Source organism: Lithobates pipiens, unplaced genomic scaffold, assembly GCF_037356315.1.
Source record: "Lithobates pipiens isolate NorthernLeopardFrog02 unplaced genomic scaffold, aLitPip1_a1.2 Scaffold_19, whole genome shotgun sequence".
Taxonomy (NCBI): Eukaryota; Metazoa; Chordata; class Amphibia; order Anura; family Ranidae; genus Lithobates; species Lithobates pipiens.
Window position 1 is genome coordinate 124,720,447 of NW_027507764.1, and position 24,891 is coordinate 124,745,337.

At 39.9% G+C, this 24,891-nt stretch overlaps 1 protein-coding gene across 1 annotated transcript in view; it reads left to right on the forward strand.

Annotated features, from left to right (window-relative positions):
• RAPGEF5 (Rap guanine nucleotide exchange factor 5) overlaps positions 1-24,891 on the forward strand; it is a 437,226-nt gene that overhangs the window by 360,964 nt on the left and 51,371 nt on the right. The window contains exon 12 of the mRNA XM_077491236.1: positions 19,251-19,329. Coding sequence (XP_077347362.1) covers positions 19,251-19,329 — 79 coding nt within the window. The remainder of the gene's footprint in view (positions 1-19,250; positions 19,330-24,891) is intronic.

Sequence of the window (24,891 nt, forward strand, 5' to 3'; positions counted from 1 at the left end):
CTGTAACACATGCTGACTTTATTTAGGGACAAGATGTTCCCCCATAAGTTCCTGTCTTTGGATGTTGTCGCACATCCTGTGTCATTAACAGAAAAATAAAATAGGTAAAATATTTGTTAATCACATACATTTAGTGAAAAACACAGTAAAATAGTGATATTTGTTAATCACAGACATTTACTAAAAAAAAAACACAGGAGTCCATTACAAAGAGAAGTACCATTCATCTGATTAAAAGGAAAACTCTATGGAAATGTTATGTTCGATGTCTTTTGCTGAGAGTTCTCTTTGTGAAAATTCTCAATGCCTGACTATTTACGCTGATCCAACGTCTTCAATCCATTAAATTACTGACCTAGATCAAGCATGTTTAGCAGAGTTTCTGGCTTCATTCTGTCTTTACATGCTGTATGCTTGTTCTGCAACTCAAAGTAATGAAGCCAGTGGCAGCCAGGGAGCTAGCAAACTCAGAAGGAAGTAAGCAGTTGTGGATCCCTTGTTGCCCTAAGTACAGTTTTTTTTCTCTTAAGTTTTGGGTGGAATTACAATTCAGTCATCATTATTCATGTGCCAAGATGACCCTAAGTTCATTATATTGTAACAAAAATGGAAATTGAAATGCCATACCACTGCTAAGAGGTCCAGATACAAATTTATTCCAATAAAAGTGAGAGGGACAATTCAATAATAGCCAGCATTTTTAAGGGGTCCCTTAATCATGATAGACTAGAAGTGACTTGGACCTTAAGTATTATTTCTTCCAAAGTGATAACAAATACAGGCCTGGTCAGCAGCTGGTTTGTTCTTGGTTCTTCGGGTAGGGTATGAAGCTACACACCAAATTGAGAGCAGCTTAAGACCTCTAGATTGGTTGCAAATTTAGTATGTAGGCCTATTCTACTGATAGGGTGATTGTTAGATGAGAAGTGAATAAGTCAAAAGATCCCCATTTCTGAGGAGGGTAAAGAACTGAGGTTCTGAGAGGCTGTTTCGGAAATCTGCTAAGCCTACTATAGGAAGCATTGGGCTCGGTGATGATGAAAGAAATGTAGACTAGAACGCAGCCCCTAGTTGTCTACAACAAGGCACCTACAAGTGGATTTTGGTTGATAATTGATAAGTACAGGTTGCTAGTGAGCATGGAAGCTCAGTCAGTGGTGAATCAATTAGTGTTAGTTTCAGTCTGATGGCTAGCATCATTCAACCCAGACAGATCATCCAGGGGCCCACCCCAGTCTATGACTGGGATTATCTCTCTCACTCTGCTCTTTCCTGGACTGATTGGCACTTTGTGCTGATTCTTCCCCCCCACACTCTAGCCTTGCTGTACATGGACCACAAGAGGCTGATGCCAGGCAAAATTCAGGTACTTACATGGCTTCCATATAAACTATGTTTAATTGTGTATTAATGGTTACAGAGCTGCATTAATGTGTGTCTTTCACATTTGCCTATAATTCACCTTTCAGATGCTTAAAATGCCTCAAATCATTTTATTGCTACATTTTACCATCCCTGAAAGAGACAAATTTCCCTTCCTTTGTAAATCATTTGCCCCCCCCCCCCCCCCAGGAACACCGCCCACAGTGGAGGGTTTCAGCAAAAGAGGTGTGCAGAACTAGGTGTGCCCAACTGACAACCTAAAGTCCTCCTGTTCTCTTTGCTTCCTTTATGGGAAATACCTGGTGATTCTGCCAGTCCCACTGCCTTCTTATTTCAAATTGACCGTGCCAGGTATGGAAGCACATTTATCCCCGCATGGTCAGTTTGCTTCTTTGCCTTCTGCTTGGGAGCACAGCCTGCCTGTACTGACTTGTATTGACACCCCCATATCCCCCCCCCCCCCCCACACAGCGCTCTTCATTTGGGAACTGCTGTTTCTCTGCAATCTGCTGACTCAACCCCCAACTGTCTAACCAAGGTATGCAGCTAAGAACAGAGGGCATGTGATCACTTATGGAACACAATGCAGTGCATCTGGAAAGTATTCACAGCTCTTCACTTTTTCCAAAATTTTTTATGTTACAGCCTTATTTCAAAATGGATTAAATTCATTATTATCCTTAATTATACAAACAATACCCCATAATGACAACATGAAATAAGTTTGTTTGAAATCTTTGCAAATTTATTAACAATAAAAAAGAGAAAAAAATCACATGTACATAAGTATTTACTGCCTTTGCTCAGTACTTTGTTGAAGCACCTTTGGCACCAATTACAGCCTCAAGTCTGAGTTTGATGCTACAAGCTTGGCACACCTATTTTTGGGCAGTTTCTCCCATTCTTCTTTGCAGGACCTTTCAAGCTCCATCAGGTTGCATGGGGAGTGTCTGTGCACAATCATTTTCAGCTCTCTCCAGAGATGTTCAATCCAGTTCAAGTCCTTGGCCACTGAAGGACAGTCACAGAGTTGTCCCATAGCCACGCCTTTGTTATCTTGGCTGTGGGCTTTGGGTTGTTGTCCTGTTGGAAGACAAACCTTCTCCACAGTCTGATATCCAGAGCACTCCAGAGCAGCAGGTTTTCATTAAGGATGTCTCTGTACATTTGCTGAATTAATCTTTCCCTTGACCCTGACTAGTCTCCCAGTTCCTGCTGCGGAAAAACATCCCCACAGCATGATGCTGCCACCACCATGCTGTACTATAAGGATGGTATTGGCCAGGTGATAAGTGGTACCTGGTTTCCTCCAGACATGACCCTTGCCATTCATGCAAAAGAGTTCAATCTTTTTTTCATCAGACCAGAGAATTTTGTTTCTCATGGTCTGAGAGTCCTTCTTGTGCTTTTTGTAAAACTCCAGGCGGGCTGTCATGTGCATTTTACTGCCGTCTGGCCACTCTACCATACAGGCCTGATTGGTGGAGTGCTGCAGAGATGGTTGTTCTTCTGGAAGATTCTCCCCTCTTCACAGAGAAATGCTATTCTTGGTCAACTCCCTTCTCCCCCGATCAATCAGGCTGCCCGCTCTAGGAAGAGTCCTGGTAGTTCCAAACTTCTTCCACTTACGGATGATGGAGGCCACTGTTCTAATTGGAACCTTCAATGCTGCAGAAATGTTTTTGTACACTTCCCCATATCTGTGCCTCGATACAATCTTGTCTCAGAGATCTACAGACAATTCCTTGGACTTCATGGTTTGGTTTGTGCTCTGTCATGCACTGTTAACCATGGGACCTTATATAGATGGGTGTGTGCCTTTCCAAATCATGTCCAATCAACTGAATTTACCACCAATGGATTCCAATCAAGTTGTAGAAACATCTCAAGGATGATCAGTGGAATCAGGATGCACCTGAGCTCAATTTTGATTGTCATGGCAAGGGCTATGATGTTCTGTTATGTACATGTGATTTTTTTTGTTTTTTATTTTTAATAAATTTGCAAAGATTTTAAATAAATGTTTTTCATTTTGTCATTATGGGGTATTCTTTGTAAAATTTTGAGGAAAATAACGACTCTAATCCATTTTGGAATAAGGCTGTAACATAAGAAAAATTGCACAATTTTTGCACAACAATTTTTCAAACATGTTTTTAAAAAAAAAAAAACAAACAAACTGTTTCACGAATTAAAAAATAATAAAACAGTAAAGTTAGCCCAATTTTTTTGTATAATGTGAAAGATGATGTTATGCCAAGTGAATAGATAGCCAACATGTCACGCTTTAAAATTGCGCACACTCATCTAGTGGCGCCAAACTTCGGTACTTAAAAATCTCCATAGGCGACGCTTTAAATTCTTTTACATGTTACCAGTTAAGAGTTACGAGCTACAGAGGAGGTCTAGTGCTAGAATTGTTGCTCTCAATACCTCATGTGTGGTTTGAACGGCATTTACATATGTGGGCGGGACCCACATGTGTGTTCGCTTCTGTGTGCGAGCACACGGGTGCTTTAATTTTTTTTTTTTTATTATTGTTTAATTGATTTAATTTTTTATTTTTACGCTTTCTCTTAAAAAATTTTATCACTTTTATTCCTATTACAAGGAAACAAGGAATGTAAACATCCCCTGTAATAGTAAAAGTGCGAGACAGGTCCTCTTTATGGAGAGATGTGGGGTCTATAAGCGAGCGATCGTGGCTTTGTTTACAACCGTGTCCCAGACATGATGTCATAACGTCGCCCCCGGGCCTCTGAGTGTCAAAGAGATGACTGGTGACCAACTGGTCACCGAAAATCTCTATGCTCGTCATCTGGCGGCAGCAGATTCTTTCCCATGCCATCAGGTCCCCAATGGCATGGGAGAGCCCGGAGAAGCACCAGAAGGCGGCGGAAGGGGAGGGATGTCCCCACCCATTGCCTCAAACGGCAACATTATGATCATTCTTATGGTGCACAGAATCGCTGGCTTTAAAAGATGATACTCGAATGATGCCTGTAGCTGCCCACATAGACCATTCTCCACACTGCCATCAACGTCATGCCTTCCATGCTACGCTCCACGGACACTTCAAGCCTCGACTTCAGATTGCTCTACTGCAGAGTAGTCTTCCCGGTCATGATTGCAGACTGACAGGCTGAGAGCCGGTGGTGCAGAGGATAGTCTATGTGGACAGCTTTACCCCAGATGCCTGCATACTTAGATGTGCCTCTTTTAATCATCAACCATGTGGGTTGCTAAATGTTGTACCTTCATCAAATGTACCCATATTACTACACTTCGAGGCACCTCTCTTCTCTTTTATAATCTGTAGCTCCTGCTGGATTTTGCTTCTAATCCCCTTGTGGTGGCTGACATTTGTGGATGGACAATTTATGGTTACACAACCTATGATATTGCTATATTATTTTTATATGGACTATAAATTGAAGGACTTATGAATAAACGGCCGTGGAACCAATCAACTGAGTTTACATTATTTCACTTTCATATAGGAGTGCTCATGATTATACTTTAAATGATTGTATAGTCCTCTACACCTTTCCCACAGGTGCCTGCTCAGCAAGCCCTGTGCTGAGGGGGCACCCATGTGGGCGCACACTCCTGAGATGGGCTGTGTGCATCCACAGACACCCACAGAATAGCTCAGCCATGCCCCCTGCTCCCTCCAAAATGATTTGACTGAGGAGCAGCAGATGCCAGATCACAAACTAACACATTATGACAGACTTACCCAAAAAACAAAGCCCCCCTGGGTTTGCGGGCTCTGGCTGTTTGAATGGGATGAGCCACCATAACATCACTCCTGCGCATGCGTGCGAGAGTCATGGCCACAACACAGAGCTCTGGATTAACGGCACATTCACTATGCCCTCAATTCAGAGTGCACTATACATGCACTGGTGACATAACCAGCTGCAAAACAAGTGAATGTCTCCTAAATGGTGCAAGTTTAGGAGATATCAATTTTACCTACAAGTGAGCTTTATTATTAACTGTAGATTAACTTTATTAGCTTAACTGTAGATAAAAGACACAAAGTGGAGTTTACTACTGCTTGGACCTTATCCCTACTGATTCATGTTGATGTACTTTTTACACTACTTGTCTTTTGTTTCCATTGTAATGCATTCTTATGGTCTAACATTAAAGTGGTGTAAGGTTAGAGACCTGTCGGTTAACTGTAAAAAAGTAACATGCTGTAAAGGAATAAATGACAGATTATTATGTCAGTCTAGTGCTTATGTGAGACAGTATTCCTAGAATGTTGTGGCATTTTCACAAATCTGTCTAAACACTAAATTTCCAAAGTTGGTAAAAGGCAGAAACACACAGCATAGTTCTTGTCTGATTTATTCTCCAAGTTATGTAGCATTCCATAGCTGTTAAAATGCTTTGTGCATAAAATAAGCTTGTAACATTTAGAGAAAGTGAAAATTTAACGCATAGTCTGACAAAAGATGTGGCAGAATAAGGTTACTCTGGGCAACAAAAAACTTTTTCTTTTAGAAACACTATCTCAGTTTTTTGTATTGGATGAAACCAATAACTTCTGCAGTACTTAAAGTAATTAAAACTGTATCATCCCTGTACTCAAGCAGCTTATAGTATAATATACATTTCTAATAACCACACGCATACAGACATATCCTCAGACCTTTATATATGCATATAGATTATGTGATAAATCCAGTTTGTGGAAAACATAAAAGGCCATGCAGATAATGTTTCTGGTTGGGTTTGAATTTAGGACGCCACACTGTAAGCTATCAGTACTCTCTACCACATCATCATGCTGTCCTACTTAAAGCCTCGCATTCTTATTTGTAACTTGCTCACACAAAACTGCTTAGTAAAATACTTTCATAATATTGGATGAAACAACTTTTCTCTTTTGTAGCAAAGTGTTTTAAAATATCTTGGAAGATAAAAGTATGTTTGACATTCATGGAACAGTGCGGCATGGCAAGCCATCACTCCGTGTTAACCTTAAGCTCTTAGTGTACTGGTAGATCTTGCTTCAGTAGATAATGCAGCAAAATGGCAAAAACTAAAGCTAAAATAATTCAATTACATTTGGATTTTCTCTGTGACTTTCAGATTCAAAGACAGTTGGGCTTTTTTGCATGTCTCTCTAGTTTAATTGGAGTTATTTTTCTGTTATTCAGTAAACTCTATTATTTAGTAAACACTATAAAAAGTGGTTTAAAACTTGACATGTGGTGCATTTCGAAAATGTTTAAAGGTACACTGCAGTCAGAATTACAAATTTAAACCTTGAGATACATACAGGAAACAGTCTTTCTGCACATTAGATTATTATATTATACCCAAAACTGTTGATTTGAGAACGCATGCTTGTGATTCTGCAGAGCTGTTCCTAAACACACCCCTGCAAATTTCTTGCTGTCTCTTACACACATCAGTACTGCTTGAGCGTAAAATAATTCAAGGGACCTCTTTGAGAAATGAGAAAATGTCGAGCAGCTCATTCGTTTTTACTAGCATCATACAGGCTCTTAATAAATGTAATACATAAATGTGTAAGTGTGGTTATGGGGTAGAGCATACAATTGTCTGTGAGTAGAAAGCTTATGATCTGTCCATAGCCACGAGGTATACAGTACACATCACCTTGAAGGTTCTTCTGGAACTATTTTTGGTAGGGTTTGTGTTTCTAAAGTTCCTAGCAGATCAGTTTTTGGCTTTGGATTGTCGTAAAGATCACACACTTCCACGTATTATGGTGGCAGTAAGCTACTGCTAAACATCTAATTCCCATAATGAGATTTGAATTAACAAATACTCATTTATTATTAAAATCTGATATTTGTTTATAGTTGGTTGCTTAAAGATGAAATTCCCTTTTTGTATGGACAGAAGCAAGTAAAGCTGGCCATACATTTAGATACTTTCATTTTAGAAAATGTTTCCTCCACCAAACAATCCCACCCCTTATTTATTGATGGTTAGGCTGTATCTCCATTACAGCCTGTGTCAGTTTGTCTTTCTTCATCCTTTGTTATATCATAGCGATTAATAGATATTTGAAAGAAATGTTCTGATTCACCAAATCCTTCCCAATTCTGAGTCATATCCTGAAGTCTGTTGACACGATAGTCCACACGGCATGCAAAGGAACTGTTTCATGATTGCTCTGAAAACATTTTGGCATACTATTCTGAGGCTAGGTTCACACTGCTGCCGGATGCGGCTGACAGCAGGGGTCCGGTGTGTCCCTGTTCTCCATTTCAGGGACGAATCAGGGCCCAGTTTTTGCATGAATTCCTCCCTGAATCTGAGCCAAAGACGCACAGGACTCCAGTGCAAGCCACTCCACTACTGCCATGTAGACATGTGAATCGGCTCCATAGAGAGCCAGTCACAATCTCCTGTCATGCGAATTGGATGCGGTAAATCCGCATCCAATTTGCACTAATGTGAACCCAGCCTGAGACTAAATATGATCATACAAATACAATTTAAGGTCATAAGGTCAACTAAGGTCATACAAATACAATTTAATGCAGTTATGAATTTAAACTCTCAAGGAACATGCTGACAAGTAGGAGAGAGCAGAGTAATGATCTCAGCAGTCTGCTTCTGCTCCTTCTCTAATTACAGGCTGGTGGCAGGGAAGTTACCAAGTTATACTGCTTAAATGCAGTAAAGGAAAGAGGGGTCATGGACCTGGCCATGCTGTCTCGCAGGGTTCTAAAGAAATCTAAGGACTGGATGTTGGGCTGATTAGAGATCCACTAGGTAGTGATGCTGGGAACATGATGACAGCCCCAGGGATTGTATGTTTCAATAAGAAGTGAGCAGTGGCAGCTCATATATTTCTAACCTCAAAAGTTCATACTGAATGTAGAAATGTAGAGAGGTTCTATGAAACAAGAGAGAACATATCAAAATAGCAGTTTCATTTTCCAAAACTGCAGCATGGTATGAAATCAGCATGCTGACAGGTCATCTTTAAAGGCAATATCATTTGGTACAGATGGAGTTAGTTGCCTTAGTAAAATAAATTAATAGAGCATGCTATATTACCTTGAGGCAAAGCTTCATTTCTGTGCAATAAGTATAAGTCATTCCCTGTCACCACAAATCTGACACCACAAATACCAAAGAATCCAGCTCCACACATTCATACTGCGCTCTCCACCACCAGGGAGAACAGGCTAGGAAAGTAATTTCAAACACCAACACATCATAACACTTTGTTCCCCCTTGTAAAAACTTGATGTGTTTAACTGTTTTTATTGTGTAACATAATAGCCTACAGCAGAGGTAAAAGAACTTGGCGCTTTCATGTTGTTAACAGATCTGCAATCCCAACTTTTGGCTGCTTATTCAACTTGTACTTCAGTATCAATTTACTAGATCAAGTTTTAAGTTTAAAATATTTGTTAAAGTGTGCCTGTGTTCCACAGTTTTTACCTTTATTAACCTTATGTGAAATTCCTTACATAACATATGTAGCTGAAAACCATACATTAGTTTTAATTGTCACACAGTCCAAATGTCATCTCGGCAATTATGCACATGTTAAATTGATGGACCTTTGGAGACTCTATTTGCTATTATATTGTCCTAAAAGGATGGACATGTTTAATGTGATTGTAGCTGTATTAGTGCAATTGTGACATACAATTTTTCAGGACTAGCACTACTGCTTGGACCTTGAAGAAGGTGTCATACCCCGAAAGCTTGTCCTGAAAAATTGTATGTTAGTGCAAATAAAAAAAAGAATAGTCATGTAAAATATATAAATGAAGGGTGAGCAACTCTGTTTTTTGGGGGTCTTTTTGGCGGAGGTGGGGGCAATTGGACAGGTGTGCTTTACCCCTGCTAATCATCCTTCTAATAGTGTATACTGAGCTGAATGGCTCAGTTCAAAGTTCAAGTTGGGGCAAAGTGGCACGGTCAGCATTCAGACCAAAGTTGCCTGTTTCTTTCTATGGCTTCTCACAACAAGCCTGCAAGGAGAGTGGTCAAGCCATGAACAGAACACTTAATTATCACTTACTTGGAGAATGCTTGACAGAGACTGTGGTATCTTGTGAAGAGTTCTTTAAAATGCAGATCATGGGGTTTAAAAAGCAGTTCCAAGTCAAGGGTAAGGCTACAACCAAAGATCACCAGTGATTAATTTCTGTGACTGTAGCAACGGGTTCTATGAGATATGCTACTCAGTAGTGCATGTATGGCATGTAATTGCATAGTGACAGTATTACATAGTATGCACGTATAACATGGCTTATGGAAGCCAATTTCCTCAGTAAGAATGCGCTGTTTTAGGTAATTTGGTTGGCCTTGTGATGCAATTGAAAACTAATAGGAGTATTGAAACCCGGGAGCCCAGTATGCAAAGATAGCTTTTGTACCACAATGTATACTGTGCATAATGCAGAAATTTGAACCTTAGCATATTACTCCATTTTCACCAGTGAAATCAGTCTGCATTGCCCAGAATCAGATGCCTGTTTTTTCCGTTTGATATGTGACATTCTGTCTATAGCCCAATTGATATTCTTTTTTTTTTCACTTTTCTGTTTACCACTAGGCTATTTTCCAGTAATTGCCTCTTGGTTTCCCATTCTAGTAGCTGCATGTTTCAGTATAGCTTACGCCAGGCATTGACTCCCTAGCCATTAATTGCTTTCATACTATTGCTATCGCTGCAGCCATAGATCTAGCTCTTGCTAACAACTAGCACAATGCACAGAACTTCCTTTTATTGCTCAGTAATAACAGAATGCTAATTGTAACATTAAATCACAATTTAAGGATTTACATTTGGCTCTTTTACTAGTACTTTTGCCTCAAGTTTTTCTTTTAATACAATATAAATGACCTAAATGTGATGTTGTATTGCTGCATGTGCTGACATGGCATCCTGGTGTGAATAATCAAGATGAAAGGAAAGCTGCCAAGGTCAGCTGCAAGCTTTTTGCTTTATTGGTAATGAATTAACTAATGATGTGATGTTCTGTATATGAGTGTTTTTTTTTTTTAGTAAATACCTAAGGGATGAAATGGCTGTACATGCTTATTACTATTAGATATTGCAAACATTTATGCAGTGACAAGCTATCATATGTATATGCATTTTCAGAGGTACACTATATGTACAAAAAGTCCTGATCATCAAACCTATATGAGGCATTAACTGGAGTTGTCCACTCCTGTTTGGTTATAACAGCCTCCACTTCTTTTTGGGAAGGCTTGCTAAAAGACATTAGAGTGTGTCTGAGAGATTGTATGCCCATTCAGTCAAAAGCACATTTGTGACGTCAAGTACTGATCTTGGTTCTGAAGAGTTGGCACGCAATTAGTATTCCAAAGGTGTTCAGTAAGGTTAAGATTAGGGCTCTGTGAAGGTCACATAGGTCCCTCCAGACCAACCTGTTAAACTATGTCTCTATGAAGCTGGTCTTCACCCTGTGCAGGCATGCTGGGACAGATTAGGGCATTTCCCAGACTGTCTTTGTCTGCTGTAGCATTAACAGAACCCTTAAAGTGGATGTAAACCCAATTCATGAAATTTGAGCTGGGCACATCTGCATTGTTTTGTTATCTCTCTCCAAAGCACTATGTTCCGTATTTGTCTCCTGCTCCATAGCTCTGTTATCAGCCTGACTTGAACTTTATTAATTGGTCACCTGAAAATAGCAAATTAAAAAAATACAGATTTGGGCTGACACCTGCATCAGTACTTAATGATACCTGGATTTGAAGAAACGAATGGCCGCTAATGCAACTCAGTCCAGTAATTTCACAAGCAAATTCTGCCAACAAAAGGCTTTTTATATAAGGTGCAAGAGCCAGTGAATCCCAGTGGTGGACAATCAGCAAACTAATCATTCAGTTTATCTTTTTGATATTAAAAATGAATCACTAATACATTTCCAATTTTGATAAACTATACATTTTAAAGGTCGATTTTTTTCACTTTTCAAAAGCTGCTCTTCAGCCTTTGAGGGTTTTGGGACAACTAATCTCCATCCCTAACCTAAGAGCCTCCCCCTTTTTTAACTTCCTTTAGACCCCTTTCACACTACACCGCCCTTTGCGTCGGCGGTAAAACGCTGCTATTTTTAGCGGCATTTTACCGCCGGATATGCGGCGCATTTCGGCCGCTAGCGGGGCGCTTTTACCCCCACTAGCGGCCACGGAAGGGTTAAAACCCGCCGGCAATACGCCGCAATAGCGGCGTTTTGCCGGCGGCATTACAGTGCTGCCCCATTGATTTCAATGGGGAGCAGCGGTGGAGGAGCGGTAAACACACCGCTCCTTCACCGCTCCAAAGAAGCTGCTGGCAGGACTTTTTTCTGACGTCCTGCCAGCGCACCGCTGTAGTGTGAAAGCCCTCGGGGCTTTCACACTACACACAATGGTGCAGCTTCTTTAGGGCGGATTGCAGGCGCTATTTCTAACGCTATAGCGCCTGCAAAACGCCCTGGTGTGAAAGGGGTGTTATTCACATTGAGAAGCTACAGGAGGCTGAGCCCCTCAACAAACACAGAGGGCCTGGGCCCTGTTGGACACATAGAAAATGTTCTCCAATGTATCAGAGCTTCTTAGAAACCCATATGCCCTTGTCTTACAACTCTGTTTCCCTTCATCAGACTTGCTCCTGTTTAATCCATCCTTTTAAATGCAATAAAAATATTGTTTTTGTTTGCCATAGCTATAGAGTGTACTCCAAAATATTCACGCTGAATTATTTAATTTGAGGCAGACTATATCTGAGAGTCAACCAGCTGGCTGAGGGATATTATACAGCAAAAAAGGCTCTCATTATTAGCATTATATCAATATTGTTCAAAATGTCCACATCCTATCCTACTGGAACCCCATATGATTTTCAGTGAATCGGTCAACTCAGTGCTCCAGATCTGCAACTTGCAGTACATTATTGCAATTTAAATACGCATTAAATGAGTGTATTGTAAGAAGTAAATCTAATCACACTTAAAGGAAACATTTCTTACTGAACATTTTTTTAGTACTCTAATAATTACTAATTAGTTCCAAAGGAGAACTAAAGGCAATTTTTTTTTCAGTTTTGGATAGAGTGGAGAGGGATTAGAACGGTGTCAGTTTTTATTGCTGTCTTTGCCCCCCTTATGGAGATTCACACTCTCTATTTGTCCAGTTTACTATTATCATTGAAAGTGAAAGTAAAAGAGAACCCCACATTTTGAGTTGTCCCCAAAAAAGTAATAGAGGGGAAATCTTCCAATGGGGATACTATTTCCAGTGACCTGGGGGTTTCCAAGGAGTTCCATTAATTTGCAGGTATATTTGGGTGTGGAACAGCAAGTGAAGGGCAATCCTTGCAATGAGACACAGCAAAAAAAAAAAAAAAAATCTGACAGGGTTAAAACCCTCCCTTATTCTATACAAAATGAAAAAAAGTTGTGCCTATAGTTCAGCTTTAATATAAGTGCTAAGTTGCAGAACAAGACATTATATTGTGTCCCATAGAATTAATTAAACCAACAATCCCACTCTACCTTTAGGTTGAAGTACAGTATACAAGCATTCATGTACAATATGTCTAGTGCTATTGCAAAACTGTATTGCTTCCACTATATGTTGTGGGTACTTTTAGGACCCTGTAATGGATCAAGATTGGTAAAAAAAAAAAAAAATTGCAAATGCTCACATTATTTTATTTTGCTGTCCTGCTTTTTAATATCAGAATTTCTGTAAAAGTGAAATCATGTTCTAATTTTATATGGTTAAAATTATTTTGTTTGTTGCCCATTAGACTTTAGAACGTGTTTATTGGCATGTTATCAAATAAGACAGCAACTGCCAATAGGCATATCACAAATTTTTCTTCATAAAGCAGTATGTGTTTTGTTGAGTGCCAAGAGGCTGTTGCATAAGACATGATTGTTTCCAGCGCACACCTTCCTAGCTGAACAAGGAGACAGAGACCAGGCAAGGACTTGTCACTTTCCGTATATAGCTGTAAGCTGTTTTCACTTGCTGCCACTTCAGCTCCTTTATTAAATCTGCTGTACGGAATGGAGAGCCTGATGATATTTTGACTTGGGGCAAGGTGCCATTTTTATCTGTCAAATTCTAGAACAATCACTAGCTTGACAGAGAAATGTACAGATTCATTTATAGAACTGTGTAAATACATCTCTATTGACAGTCCTACTGCAAGGCTTACATTGTGAATGTTACACAGGCCAAGTGTCTTGCCAGGCCTTCTTTTTTCAGAAGTGGCTTGAATGGTACAGATCACCCAACCCTGCCAGAAGGCAGTAATGTCACATATAAAATAGAACAAGTGCCATACATACTGCTTGAAGCAGTCGGCACAAATGTTCAAAAAGGTTAATCCAAAAAATGTTTTTTGGATGGAACCCTAGATCATCAATTTTCCTGTTTTTTGTTTGTTTAGGTGTAGAAATGTTTTTTTGAATAACACATGGCTACAAGTGTAAACATTGCATGACGAAGATGACTTCTAATGGATATTTTTTCAGTAGACTTAAAGTGGGCTTCCACCCAAAAGTGAAACTTCTGCTCATTTGTCTCCTGTGTCTCCTCCTTTGCCACAATTGGGGAGGGGGGGGGTCTAGGCCGTGGCACATGATGTCAGCGCAGGGCTCCCTCCTCCTCCCCCTGTTACTCAGCCAGTAGGAGAGAGGAGCAAGGCCTCTCGCATGAACAGTAGGGTTCCCGGCATGAAGTCGCTACACTGCCGGGTTCCCTTACCCGCAATGGCGGCAGCAGCACCCGACAGCTGTTGGAAACATCAGCTGCAGTGCCAACATCACTGGACTCCAGGACAGGTAAGTGTCCTATTATTAAAAGCCAGCAGCTGCAGTATGTGTAGCTGCTGGCTTTAAAAAAAAATTTTGTGGGAAGATCTCTGCTTTAATAAAGGTCAAACAAGTCTGCAAAGTTAATTATAAATAAGGTGTAGAGAAAAAAGGGGGGCAGTATGGAAAAGTATAGAAGAGAATTTAGGGCATTTGTTTATTTTAAGGTAGGTTCCTGGACCAGACGTCTACAGTAAAAGTAAGAGTAAGTGCCCAGGGTTCCAGTGTCAGTGTTCCATATTTCTAGGAACTCTCAGTATGCTGTTGATCGGGGAATGTGAACTTTCCTAATAGGGGTTAGAAAAATGAATGGCATATATAATAATGTGAAAAAAGTAAAACAAATTGACTTCTAGACTGTACACCGGTATCTTAGGGAAATTGTATTTTTTTCTAGCTAGGTAAGTTAGAGTAAAAGGATAGTGCTTGTAGTCTAGTACTTAGTCTGCTTATATAACTGTAAAAGTACAATGAAGCAGGTACATGATTTACCCAGACAGTATGACACTATATAAGAAATGTCAAAGATCAGACATTGAAGCAATCACTACTTGTGTGGTCTTTCCTTGCCACACCTTTCCTTTCTTTTTCTCCTCCCTTTTTATCGTTAATTTTCTTTTAAATATTTCATACTTTTACATATTAACTTAGTATTGGTGCAGTTTAGTTATAGTACAAAGCAAAGTGCATTTTACAGAAACCCTTTAAGGCCTCATGCGCATGGAGCGGAAAAAAATGCGGATTATACAGGCATTCAGCATTATTTTTTATGCCTATAAAAGCATGCAAGCATCATGTTAGCCTGGGTGGCTATGCACACACAGGCGTTTACAGGAGTGATTGAAAAGAAGTATTTACAAGCAGAAAAAATACACCAAAGGCGTGTTTTGAGAGGAGCTTTTGAGCAGAAAGAAAACATGTAGACGTGTGTAAATGTAATGCAATGGCCAGAAAAACATGAATATTCTGGCCAGTAAAATGCATTTATGCTTAAACGCCATATGTGCATAAACGTGTGTAAATACTTATTTTAAATTAGCGGTGTTTTTTTTCCTGACAAATCCTGGCAGAAAAAAATGATGATTATCTTCATAAACTTGTGTACATGAGGCCTAAAAGAGTAGATTAACAAAACAAGGGCAAGGGAGAGGAGGCAATATAGTGTGAACTGTAAATGTTTCTATTTACGTTTGCATAGAAGAAAATACTAAACTGGAAAAGGTGACGGGTTGATGGTTGAAGTTGTAAATTTTAGCTTGAAGGGCATAACACATAGCACAGAAAAAGGTGGCAAGTGAACCTTAAATAGGATAGAACATCCTGTGTGAGAGTATACTGAATATTAGGTAGTACTTGTAGCGTGTTATTTATATTTTATAAATGGCTAATAAAAACTGTATTTGATGTAGTTGATCATAAGTATATATTCTATACACATGACACATACTAAAATAGCAGTTATTTACTAAAACTTGTGATTCAGCCTACCATAGCAAAGTATGGAAATGAACACTAATGGCACTTTCACACTGAGGCGCTGGGGCATCAGCAGCAAAGCGCTGCTATTTTTAACAGTACTTTACTATCGTTTTAGTGCCACTTTTCGGCTTCTAGCGGAGCACTTTTAACCCTTTTTTGGCAGCTAGCGAGGGTTAAAAGCACCGGCAAAGCACTGCTGTAGCGGTGCTTTGGCGGCACTGCCGGTTGATTTTAATGAGCAGGGGTGCTTTAGGAGCGTTGTATAGACCACTCCTAAAGTGCCTCAAAGATGCTGCTTGCAGGACTTTCTTTAGCATCCTGCCAGCGCACTGCTCCAGTGTGAAAGCCCTCGGGCTTTCACACTGGGGTGACAGGAGAGGCACTTTGCAGGTGCTATTTGCAGGTGCTGTAAAGCGCCTCAGTATAAAAGTAACCTGAGGGGTTGATTTACTAAAACTGGAGAGTGCAAAATCTGGTACAGATCTGCATGGTAGCCAATCAGCTTCTAAATTTAGCTTGTTCAAGCTTGACAAAAAAAGCTGGAAACTGATTAGTTTCTATGCAGAGCTGCACCAGATTTTGCACTCTCCAGTTTTAGTAAATCAACTCCTAAGTGTTCCTGATCTAGCCCCCAGTGCACATGCTTACTTATATGTAGTAGCAGAGCACTGGTGACCTAAATTTCAAAAGCTGAGGGGATGAGTGGATTGGAACCCTTGTAAAGAAACTATTAATTTGTAGGTAATTATATAAAAGTTGATTGCAGAATTATCATAAAGAGTGCATTAATGTGCAACCCAACAGTAAAAAAAACAAAAAAAAACAATGCACAAAATTATATACATATACCTATACCTACATATTTTGACCTGGTCTGCGGTCTTTGTACTTCTCATTAATATAAAATCCCCAGAAGCTGACAAATGAGCAGCATATAATGTGGCAAAGTTGAACCACATGCAGAGACTGAGAGGAGACAATGAAAGCAATAACTGAAGCTCCAACAGTGCATACTGTCAGCAGGGAGTGTGTTCTAGTTAGCAGCCTTTCATTGCTTCTACTGTGACATGTTTCTGTCTTCTTTACTGTGACAGAGAACCAATAGATTTATTTAGCCGTTTCATTGGCACGTCAGTAGTTTCTTGCTGCCATGAAGTGGGGATAATTCTGTACTATGTTAACAGATTAATAACAAATGTTACTGTGTACAGAGGTGTATTTCTTTTTTGAACGGAACCTAATTTGAAAGGACAAAAAATAGTATAATCCTGTGTAATTGCTAAGTTAAATAATGTGTGGGAAGTGTGCATTATCCTTTGAAATTAGTTTCTAAACAAAGAAAGTAATTGGTTTCTGCCCCCTTTTCTGTAACTTCTGTGTTATATGTATCCCTTTCTCTATGACCTCTTCTGTACAGTCTTATAGGTTTCACAAATAATAAAGGAAATAGATGGCAACGGCATATACCTTATATTTATAACATTGACACTGCCTAGTGACAGGACACTGATTGTCTGCTCCCTGTTATCAGGAGCAGCGATCAGTGTCGTGTCACTGCTAGCCCATCGCCCAGACAGTTAGAATCACTCGCCAGGACACACTTAACCCCTCCCCTGAACCGTAATGGTTAACCCCTTCACCGCCAGTGCCATTTTTACAGTAATCAATGCAATTTTATAGCATTGATCGCTGTATTAATGCAAGTGGTCCCAAATATGTGTCAAAATTGTTTGATGTGTCCGCCATAATGTTGCAGTCACGATAAAAATCGCAGATCACCGCCATTACTAGTAAAAAAAAAAAAAATTATTAATAAAAATGCCATAAATCTATCCCCTATTTTGTAGACACTATAACTTTTGCACGAACCAGTCAATAAACGGTTATTCCGATTTATTTATTTATATATTTTTTCAAAATTGACATTTTTTTTGTTTATAGCGCAAAAAAAAAAAAAACGCAAAGGTGATCAAATACCACCAAAAGAAAGGGCCAGGCTTAAGTGGTTAAAAAAGAAAAAAAAATATTAAACTAACTGTAACATTTAAAGGCTTAAAAAAATACCATTTCTTTCTTTTTTCCCACAAAAGTCCTCCAGTGTAGAAGCAGTTTGTGAAAGGAAATTATATTTACTTGCATACACCTGGAAAGAATAAAGAAAACTATGCTAGTGATTAGCTCTCTTTCACACGAGGGTACTACAGCATACACCCGTTCAAGGACCGTGTTTGACCATAAGAACACCTGTCCATCCCCATGCAGGCATTCTCATTCACGTCAATTGAGACTCAGCGACTGCAGAGTTTGACAATCATATGGGTGCACAGCCCTGAACGCACACTGTCTGCAATTGGGACCGTGTACCCGCACCCACAGTTGTCAAATTAGAAGCAGTGGCTGCATTTCAATTGGCATGACTGGGACTGCCTGCGTGGGGATGGACAGAATACCTGTGCATCCCTGTGTGGGCAAACATGGCTCTTGCATGGGAGTACATGCTAGTATGCCCCTATGAAGCAGGTCTAATTCAGAAGTTCAGTTGGTTGCAAATGTACGGCCAAAGCTTTTAAAAATGTGCATTGAGGTTTATTATCTCAGTCCTAATGTTTATTACTGTACATTTTATACTGCCTTTATAGAAAGATCTGACCATAGAAGGTATTCCATCTTTCATAAATAATAGATGTAGCAGTTTTTTGGATAAAATATTTCAAAGAAAATTAGTCATCTCTCACTGGTGGCAACCATTTCATGAGATATTGAATTACTGAAAGTAAATTGCAACCATCCTCAGCATACAGCTCAACTTCTGAGATATAAAGAAGGGGGCAGCTTTAGGTAAAATGTATGGCACACCCCTCTGCCCTTCAGTTATGCAAAGCATGAAAAAAAGTGTTTGCTTTTTTTACCACTACATTTCTGTGTACTAACTTCTTAAAATAATTTGAATCATTTACAGGTTGGATGAAAATATTAGAGTAGTACCAGACTTTAGGTGCCAAAATAGTGTGTTTTCAATAGAAGTCTATATTTTAGACCAAAAACTAGGCATTTAAGGAGGAAGTAAGGACACAAGGATTTGGTTCCCAACGTGGGACAGTTGGTAGTTTTGCCTCACTGTTGTTGCATTTCTATTGGACATGCTGCATGTGCAATAATAATTTGTTTCCACTCACAATAGAGGCATTTTGTATAGCATATTGGTTCAGTCCGCTTTGTGCAGGTAACATGTTCTCTTGAGTTATTATTTGAATATAAAAGTGTAATTGTTTTTTAAGCGATTTTGTAATATCTAGGTAATAAATAGGTGCTTCAGACCCTATTAATAGTTTCATTGCCATGAACAGACAGCAGCCCTGCTAAATTAGGGGGATCTCTGTTGAATAATTCAGTGTTTTCCTCATGATTAAATCTCTGGGCATAATATGATGTTCCCTTTGGGCATGTTCATGGATACTGTTGCAGTGACAATAACAGTCCTCGGAGACTTACACCCTCACCTTGTGGTTTTATGTTTGTGTTTTCCTGCAGATACCCTCCTGGATGACTTCCTCCTCACGTACACGGTCTTCATGACAACAGACGACTTGTGCCAAGCGCTCCTCAGACAATATCCTTAATTAACTGGAACAGTCATGCCCCTGATTCCAGAGAATGAAAAGCAGATGCCTACCATTAAAAACACATGACATCTGGTAAATTACTGAAAGAGATACACAACTGACACATTTCGCTATAATGGGGTAGCACCAAATTTAAATAGTTTTGCTAAGCGAACATTGATGAATAGGCTTCTACAACTGTTGAGGTTGCAGGGTTGTATCATTTCTCTCTGGGTTCCTATCTGTTAATATAATATTTAAAGCCTAAGTGCAGCCAAAATCAAAAACACAAAAATCTGCACAAAGGACACAAGTTACAGTCAGTAGGTGCTGATTTCTCTACAGTTCATAGTAATTCCCCTCCATCCTGTCCCCCTCCCCCTCACTGTAACCGTCTGGTGCGGCGGGAGTTATTACAACTAAAGGGTTATTTCAGGTTCTCGTCAAGGAAGGCTGACTCTGCCCGCCCTTTATGCCCAGCTCCACCATTCATAGAAGCCATACTACTGAGCTTATATGAATAGAACACTGCATATGAATGGAGGGGACAGAGCTATCAATCATCTGCCCATCCTCCATTCTTTGACAATGAACTCCAACACTAAAGTAGTAGTAAACCCAAAAACAAAAAATGTTAAATGGTACAGCTTACCAATCCTTAAATGTTGTGGCTACATCATTTTTGTTTTTTCTCCCCCTTTATTTTCACCTGGTGATCTGGCCAATAACACACTTCCTGCCTTAGAGTATCTCCACTCTGGTTGGGGGACCAACAAAGACACCCTTGGACAGCAGAATTATATCAGTCTGTGGAAAGGTGGCAGTATTAGATGCACCAGTAGATTTAGATGAACCTGACTAATAAATTAAAACCAAATTCCAGCTAACACTTTTTGAGCAGTTAAAGCAACAGCTTTGTGTTTTTTTTTTTTCTTGTTGGGATACATTTTTTACATAAATTAATAAAAGCCAACCATTGTAAGCACACCTGGCAGTGATAAATGGTTTGTCTCGACCCTATAACTATCTCTTTGGCTGGATAGCTTGGTCTGGAAGTTGAATAACAGACTGGCTGGATCACCAGATTGAACTTATTGAAAAAAATACTTAAAATGAAAACAAATGCAGCCACCACATATTAGAATTAGTACACTGCAATATAATATATTTTTGGTTTTGAATTTAATAGTGCGTTAAGTTTAATCGTATACAGTTGTGCAGGTTCATCTCCATCCCTATACTGAAAAATCGTAATCTTATTTCACTTTACAATGTGACAGTGTCCATTAGGAGCGGCAGAAAGCCAGCTAGAGCCCACCTCATTTCCCGGCTGCATCATCTAGCCCTTTCCTCTCTAGCCTTACTGTCCTGGCTCACCTCATTTGATTCATTAGGTTTCAGTTTTTTCCATCTTGGAGGTTCAGCATTACATGTGGGTGTTGTCTAGGGTAGGCTGCACACAAATGCAACCTCCCTAAGAACGCCCACTGCTCCATACTGAAATTCTCAGTACATTCACTGGCTTGACAAATGTTGTTTAAAAGTACTTTTGTTTGCTTTTAGCATTACATTTTGGAATGTCTGCACTTTTCTGAACAAAAACCACATACACTGTTGTTCATTCAAGAAAAAATTTCCATCATGCTCCTTTGCATATTCTCATCACAGTGGTCTTAAAAGAATGTCAGTTTGACCCCACTAACGAAAAATTCTTAAAATGAAAAACTTTAATCAAAATTCAACTAGTGTATAGCCAGCTTAAAGCCAGCAGCTAACAGACACATACATAAAAGAAGGTGGTTAAATTTTAATTGTTGTTACCTTCTATTAATATATTGGTATCACCTGCTTCAACAACTGCTATCTGTCTCATGGGGGCTCAGTTCTGACCCTTATCCTAAAATATTTGCCTTTTTTCCCCTTAGTACAGAAGTAGCATTATGATGTGTTTAGAGAGAATATTATTTTTAGCAGCTTGTTATAGTAAAGTGGTTCTAAAGCTAAAACATTTTTTACCTTAATTCATTCCCTGCATTAAAGGGATTGTAAAGTCAGAAATGCGTTAAGATAAAAAAGCCTTCTGTGTGCAGCAGCCCTCCTAACACTTACCTGAGGTCCAGCTCTGTCCACGCGTGTCTCAGCTGTCTGAGATTCTCCCCCCTGATTGGCTGAGACACAGCAGTGTCACCATTGGCGCCCACTGCTGTCAATCACAGTCAGCTAGCCAATCAGGAGAGAGAGTGGGTGGGGCCAGGGTGGGCTCCGTGCCTGAATGGACATAGGGCGCTGTAACTTGGCTCGGGTGCCCCTATAGCAAGCTGCTTGCTGTGAGGGCACTCAACAGGAGGGAGGGGTTATGAGCACAGAAGAGGGACCAGAGAAGAGGAGGATCTGTGCAACTCTGTGCAAATCCATTGCAGGTAAGTATAACATGTTTGTTATTTCTATAGGAAAATAAATGAGACTTTACAATCACTTTAAGGTAAACAATGTTTTAGGACTGGCTGTGCCACCTCCCCCCTAAACATTTATCTCAGCTCCTGGATCGATCCAGTGCTGTGCCCGACTACCGACTACAGTCTTCTCTTCTCTCTTCCTCTTCACACAGGGACTCACAGGCAGCCGCTGGAATCATTAAGGAGGGATGGGCTGTGTGTGTCAGTAGATGGACACAGCCTGACTCAAGATCAAGCCCACACGGGTGCCCCCATAGTAAGCAGCTTGCTATGGGGACACTTATAGAAGAGAAGGTGCATAGAGCTTCAGTGGGGGACCCCACAGGAGGAGGTTTGGGGGCCTCTGTGTAATTCTTTTGCACAGAGCACTTGCATATAATAGAGTTGATTTTCTAAAACTGTAAAGTGCAAAATCTGGTGCAGTTCTGCATATAAACCTATGCCATGTCTATAGGTACATAATATCCCAAGGCTTATTACTAACATTAGAATTGTTTATACGCAGGAAGGAAACAGTGGGATTAATTTACTAAAACTAAAGAGTGCAACATTTGGTGCAGCTGTGCATAGAAACCAATTAGCTCCCAGGTTTTTTGTGAAAACTTAATTGAACAAGCTAAAGTTAGAAGCTGATTGGCTAACGCGCACCGCTGCACCAGATTTTACATGTTGCAGTTTTAGTAATGTCACTTTAGCTGTTGTAGATAATGGAAAGAGGATGTGAGATCCAGGTCAACATATTGTAATAGAATCCAGACAAGGTTTGCTATACCCTTGCACGTCTTCCAGTAGGTAATACAATTGATATCTGCTGAATAATAATCACTTTGTATTTCTTCCACGATGCTTATGCACTGTGGGCCCTAATTAAAAAATTAGATCAGGACAAAAAAATTTTGGAGTATAAATGTATTCGTATCTGCAACCTGGAGCTAATGTGTACTTATTGTCCTGTAATTGTCTATCCACATAAAGGGCTATTAGTATTTCGTTTTTGAGATGCTAATAGCAAAACTTGCATGCATTTGCATTTAAAAAAAAAAAATCTCCTCTGAGACTCCTTCTTAAACTCTACCCTGACCACCTACCAGACTCCCACTTGGTTGGTGTCCCCTTTGCCTCCTGACACCTTTGGAGTCCTGAAGGCGTTATGTGCAGTGCTTCACAGTGCTACACACACAGGCAACTAGAGAGAGAGAGCCAAAACCACATCTCTTCTACTCCTACTACACACCAGTGATTGACATTTCGGGAGCCACTGTCAGTCATCACTGGGAGCGAAGAAGAGGGATATGGCTTTGGATATGTGTCTCTTACGCTGCCCATGTGTATAGTGCTGTGAATGGCTGCATGTAACATTGTAATTCCAAACAGCAGCATGCACATAGAGGAGACTTCTGCAGAACTCTGCAGGTCCGAGCAGGCACAGGGAGAGCCAACATAATTGGAGACTGGCAGGGTGGCTGGGGAAGAATTTGAGGAGGACGGTCAGAGGAGAAGAAACCAAAAATAGCAAGTTTTGCTATTATCATTTAACCAAAAAATACTTTAATATCACTTTGTTACTTTTCAGAAATGCATTTAGAGATATGACATGCTTGACACACTTGCCTCACATTGGATATGAGGTGTGAAATGTGTAGTCTTCCATGTGTGTGAGAGAACAGGCCTCAACCATAGTAAGGAGCCAAGAGGATGGCATATAATAGACAGCACGCACATAACGCCACACATTTCCCTTTATGACAGGCCTTGATTAATTGTCTTCCTTTTTCTGCTTTAGGAGATTTAATGCATTCCAACTTTTCACCCACATGCCATGTTTATGTACTGACTTCTGAGAGGTGGAGCGCTCCAGGCCAGAATACACAGCTAATCCAAGCAATAGACATATTATGAGATCAAACGGTGCATTGCAAACAGCACTTGAAAATCGTGTTACCTCAAGACAGCTAAATATCAGCAATTAAAACTTGTCTGTTCCAGCACTGTCGTGTTTTAGGACAGGCACGTAACATACCATAAAATGAGATCAGTCATTTCTATGGAATGGATAGTTTTACATATTTTGTCTGCCAAACAGAATAGTCAAATACAAAATTCTGTACTTATTTAAAATTGAATAAGCTATTAAGTGTAATCCAATATTGTTTCTAAAGTTATAGGTTTACGTAATACCTAAACGGTATTGTTGTAAATAAAATAAAAAACTATTACTGAAAATGCTGTTATTCATAGAATGTCATCAAAATAGTTAATTTATTTCAGTAATTCAATTAAAAAAATTAACTCATATATTTTATATATAGATTCATTACACACAGAGTGATATATTTCAAGCATTTTTTCTTTTAATTTTGATGATTATGGCTTGGAGGCGATCAACCTGTGGCACTGCTGAGGTGTTGTGGAAGCCCAGGTTGTTTTGATAGTAGCTTTCAGCTCATCTGCATTGTTGGGTCTTTTGTCACTCATCTTCCTCCTAACAATACCCCACAGATTCTCTATGGGGTTTAAGTCAGGCGAGTTTGCTGGCCAATCAAGAACAGTGATACCATGATCATTAAACCAGGTATTGGTACTTTTGGCAGTGTGGGCAGGTGCCAAGTCCTGCTGGAAAATTAAATCAGCATCTCCATAAAGCTGGTCAGCAGAGGGAAGCATGGAGTGCTCTAGAATTTCCTGGTAGAGGGCTGCACTGGCTTTGAATTCGATAAAACACAGTGGACAACACCAGCAGATGACATGGCTCCCCAAATCATCACCGAGTGTGGAAACTTCACACTGGATTTCATGCAACTTGGATTCTGTGCCTCTCCACTCTTCCTCCACACTGGGACCTTAATTTCCAAATAAAATGCAAAATTTACTTTTATCCGAAAAGAGGACTTTGAACCACTGAGCATCATTCCAGTCCTTTTTCTCCTTAGCACAGGTAAGATGCTTCTGACATTGTCTCTGGTTCAGGAGTAGCTTGACACAAGGAATGGGACAGTTATAGCCCATGTCCTGGATACATCTGAGTGTGGTGGCTCTTGAAGCACTGACACCAGCCGTAGTCTACTCATTGTTAATCTCCCCCAAATCTCAAGGCTGTGGTTATCCCTGTTGCTT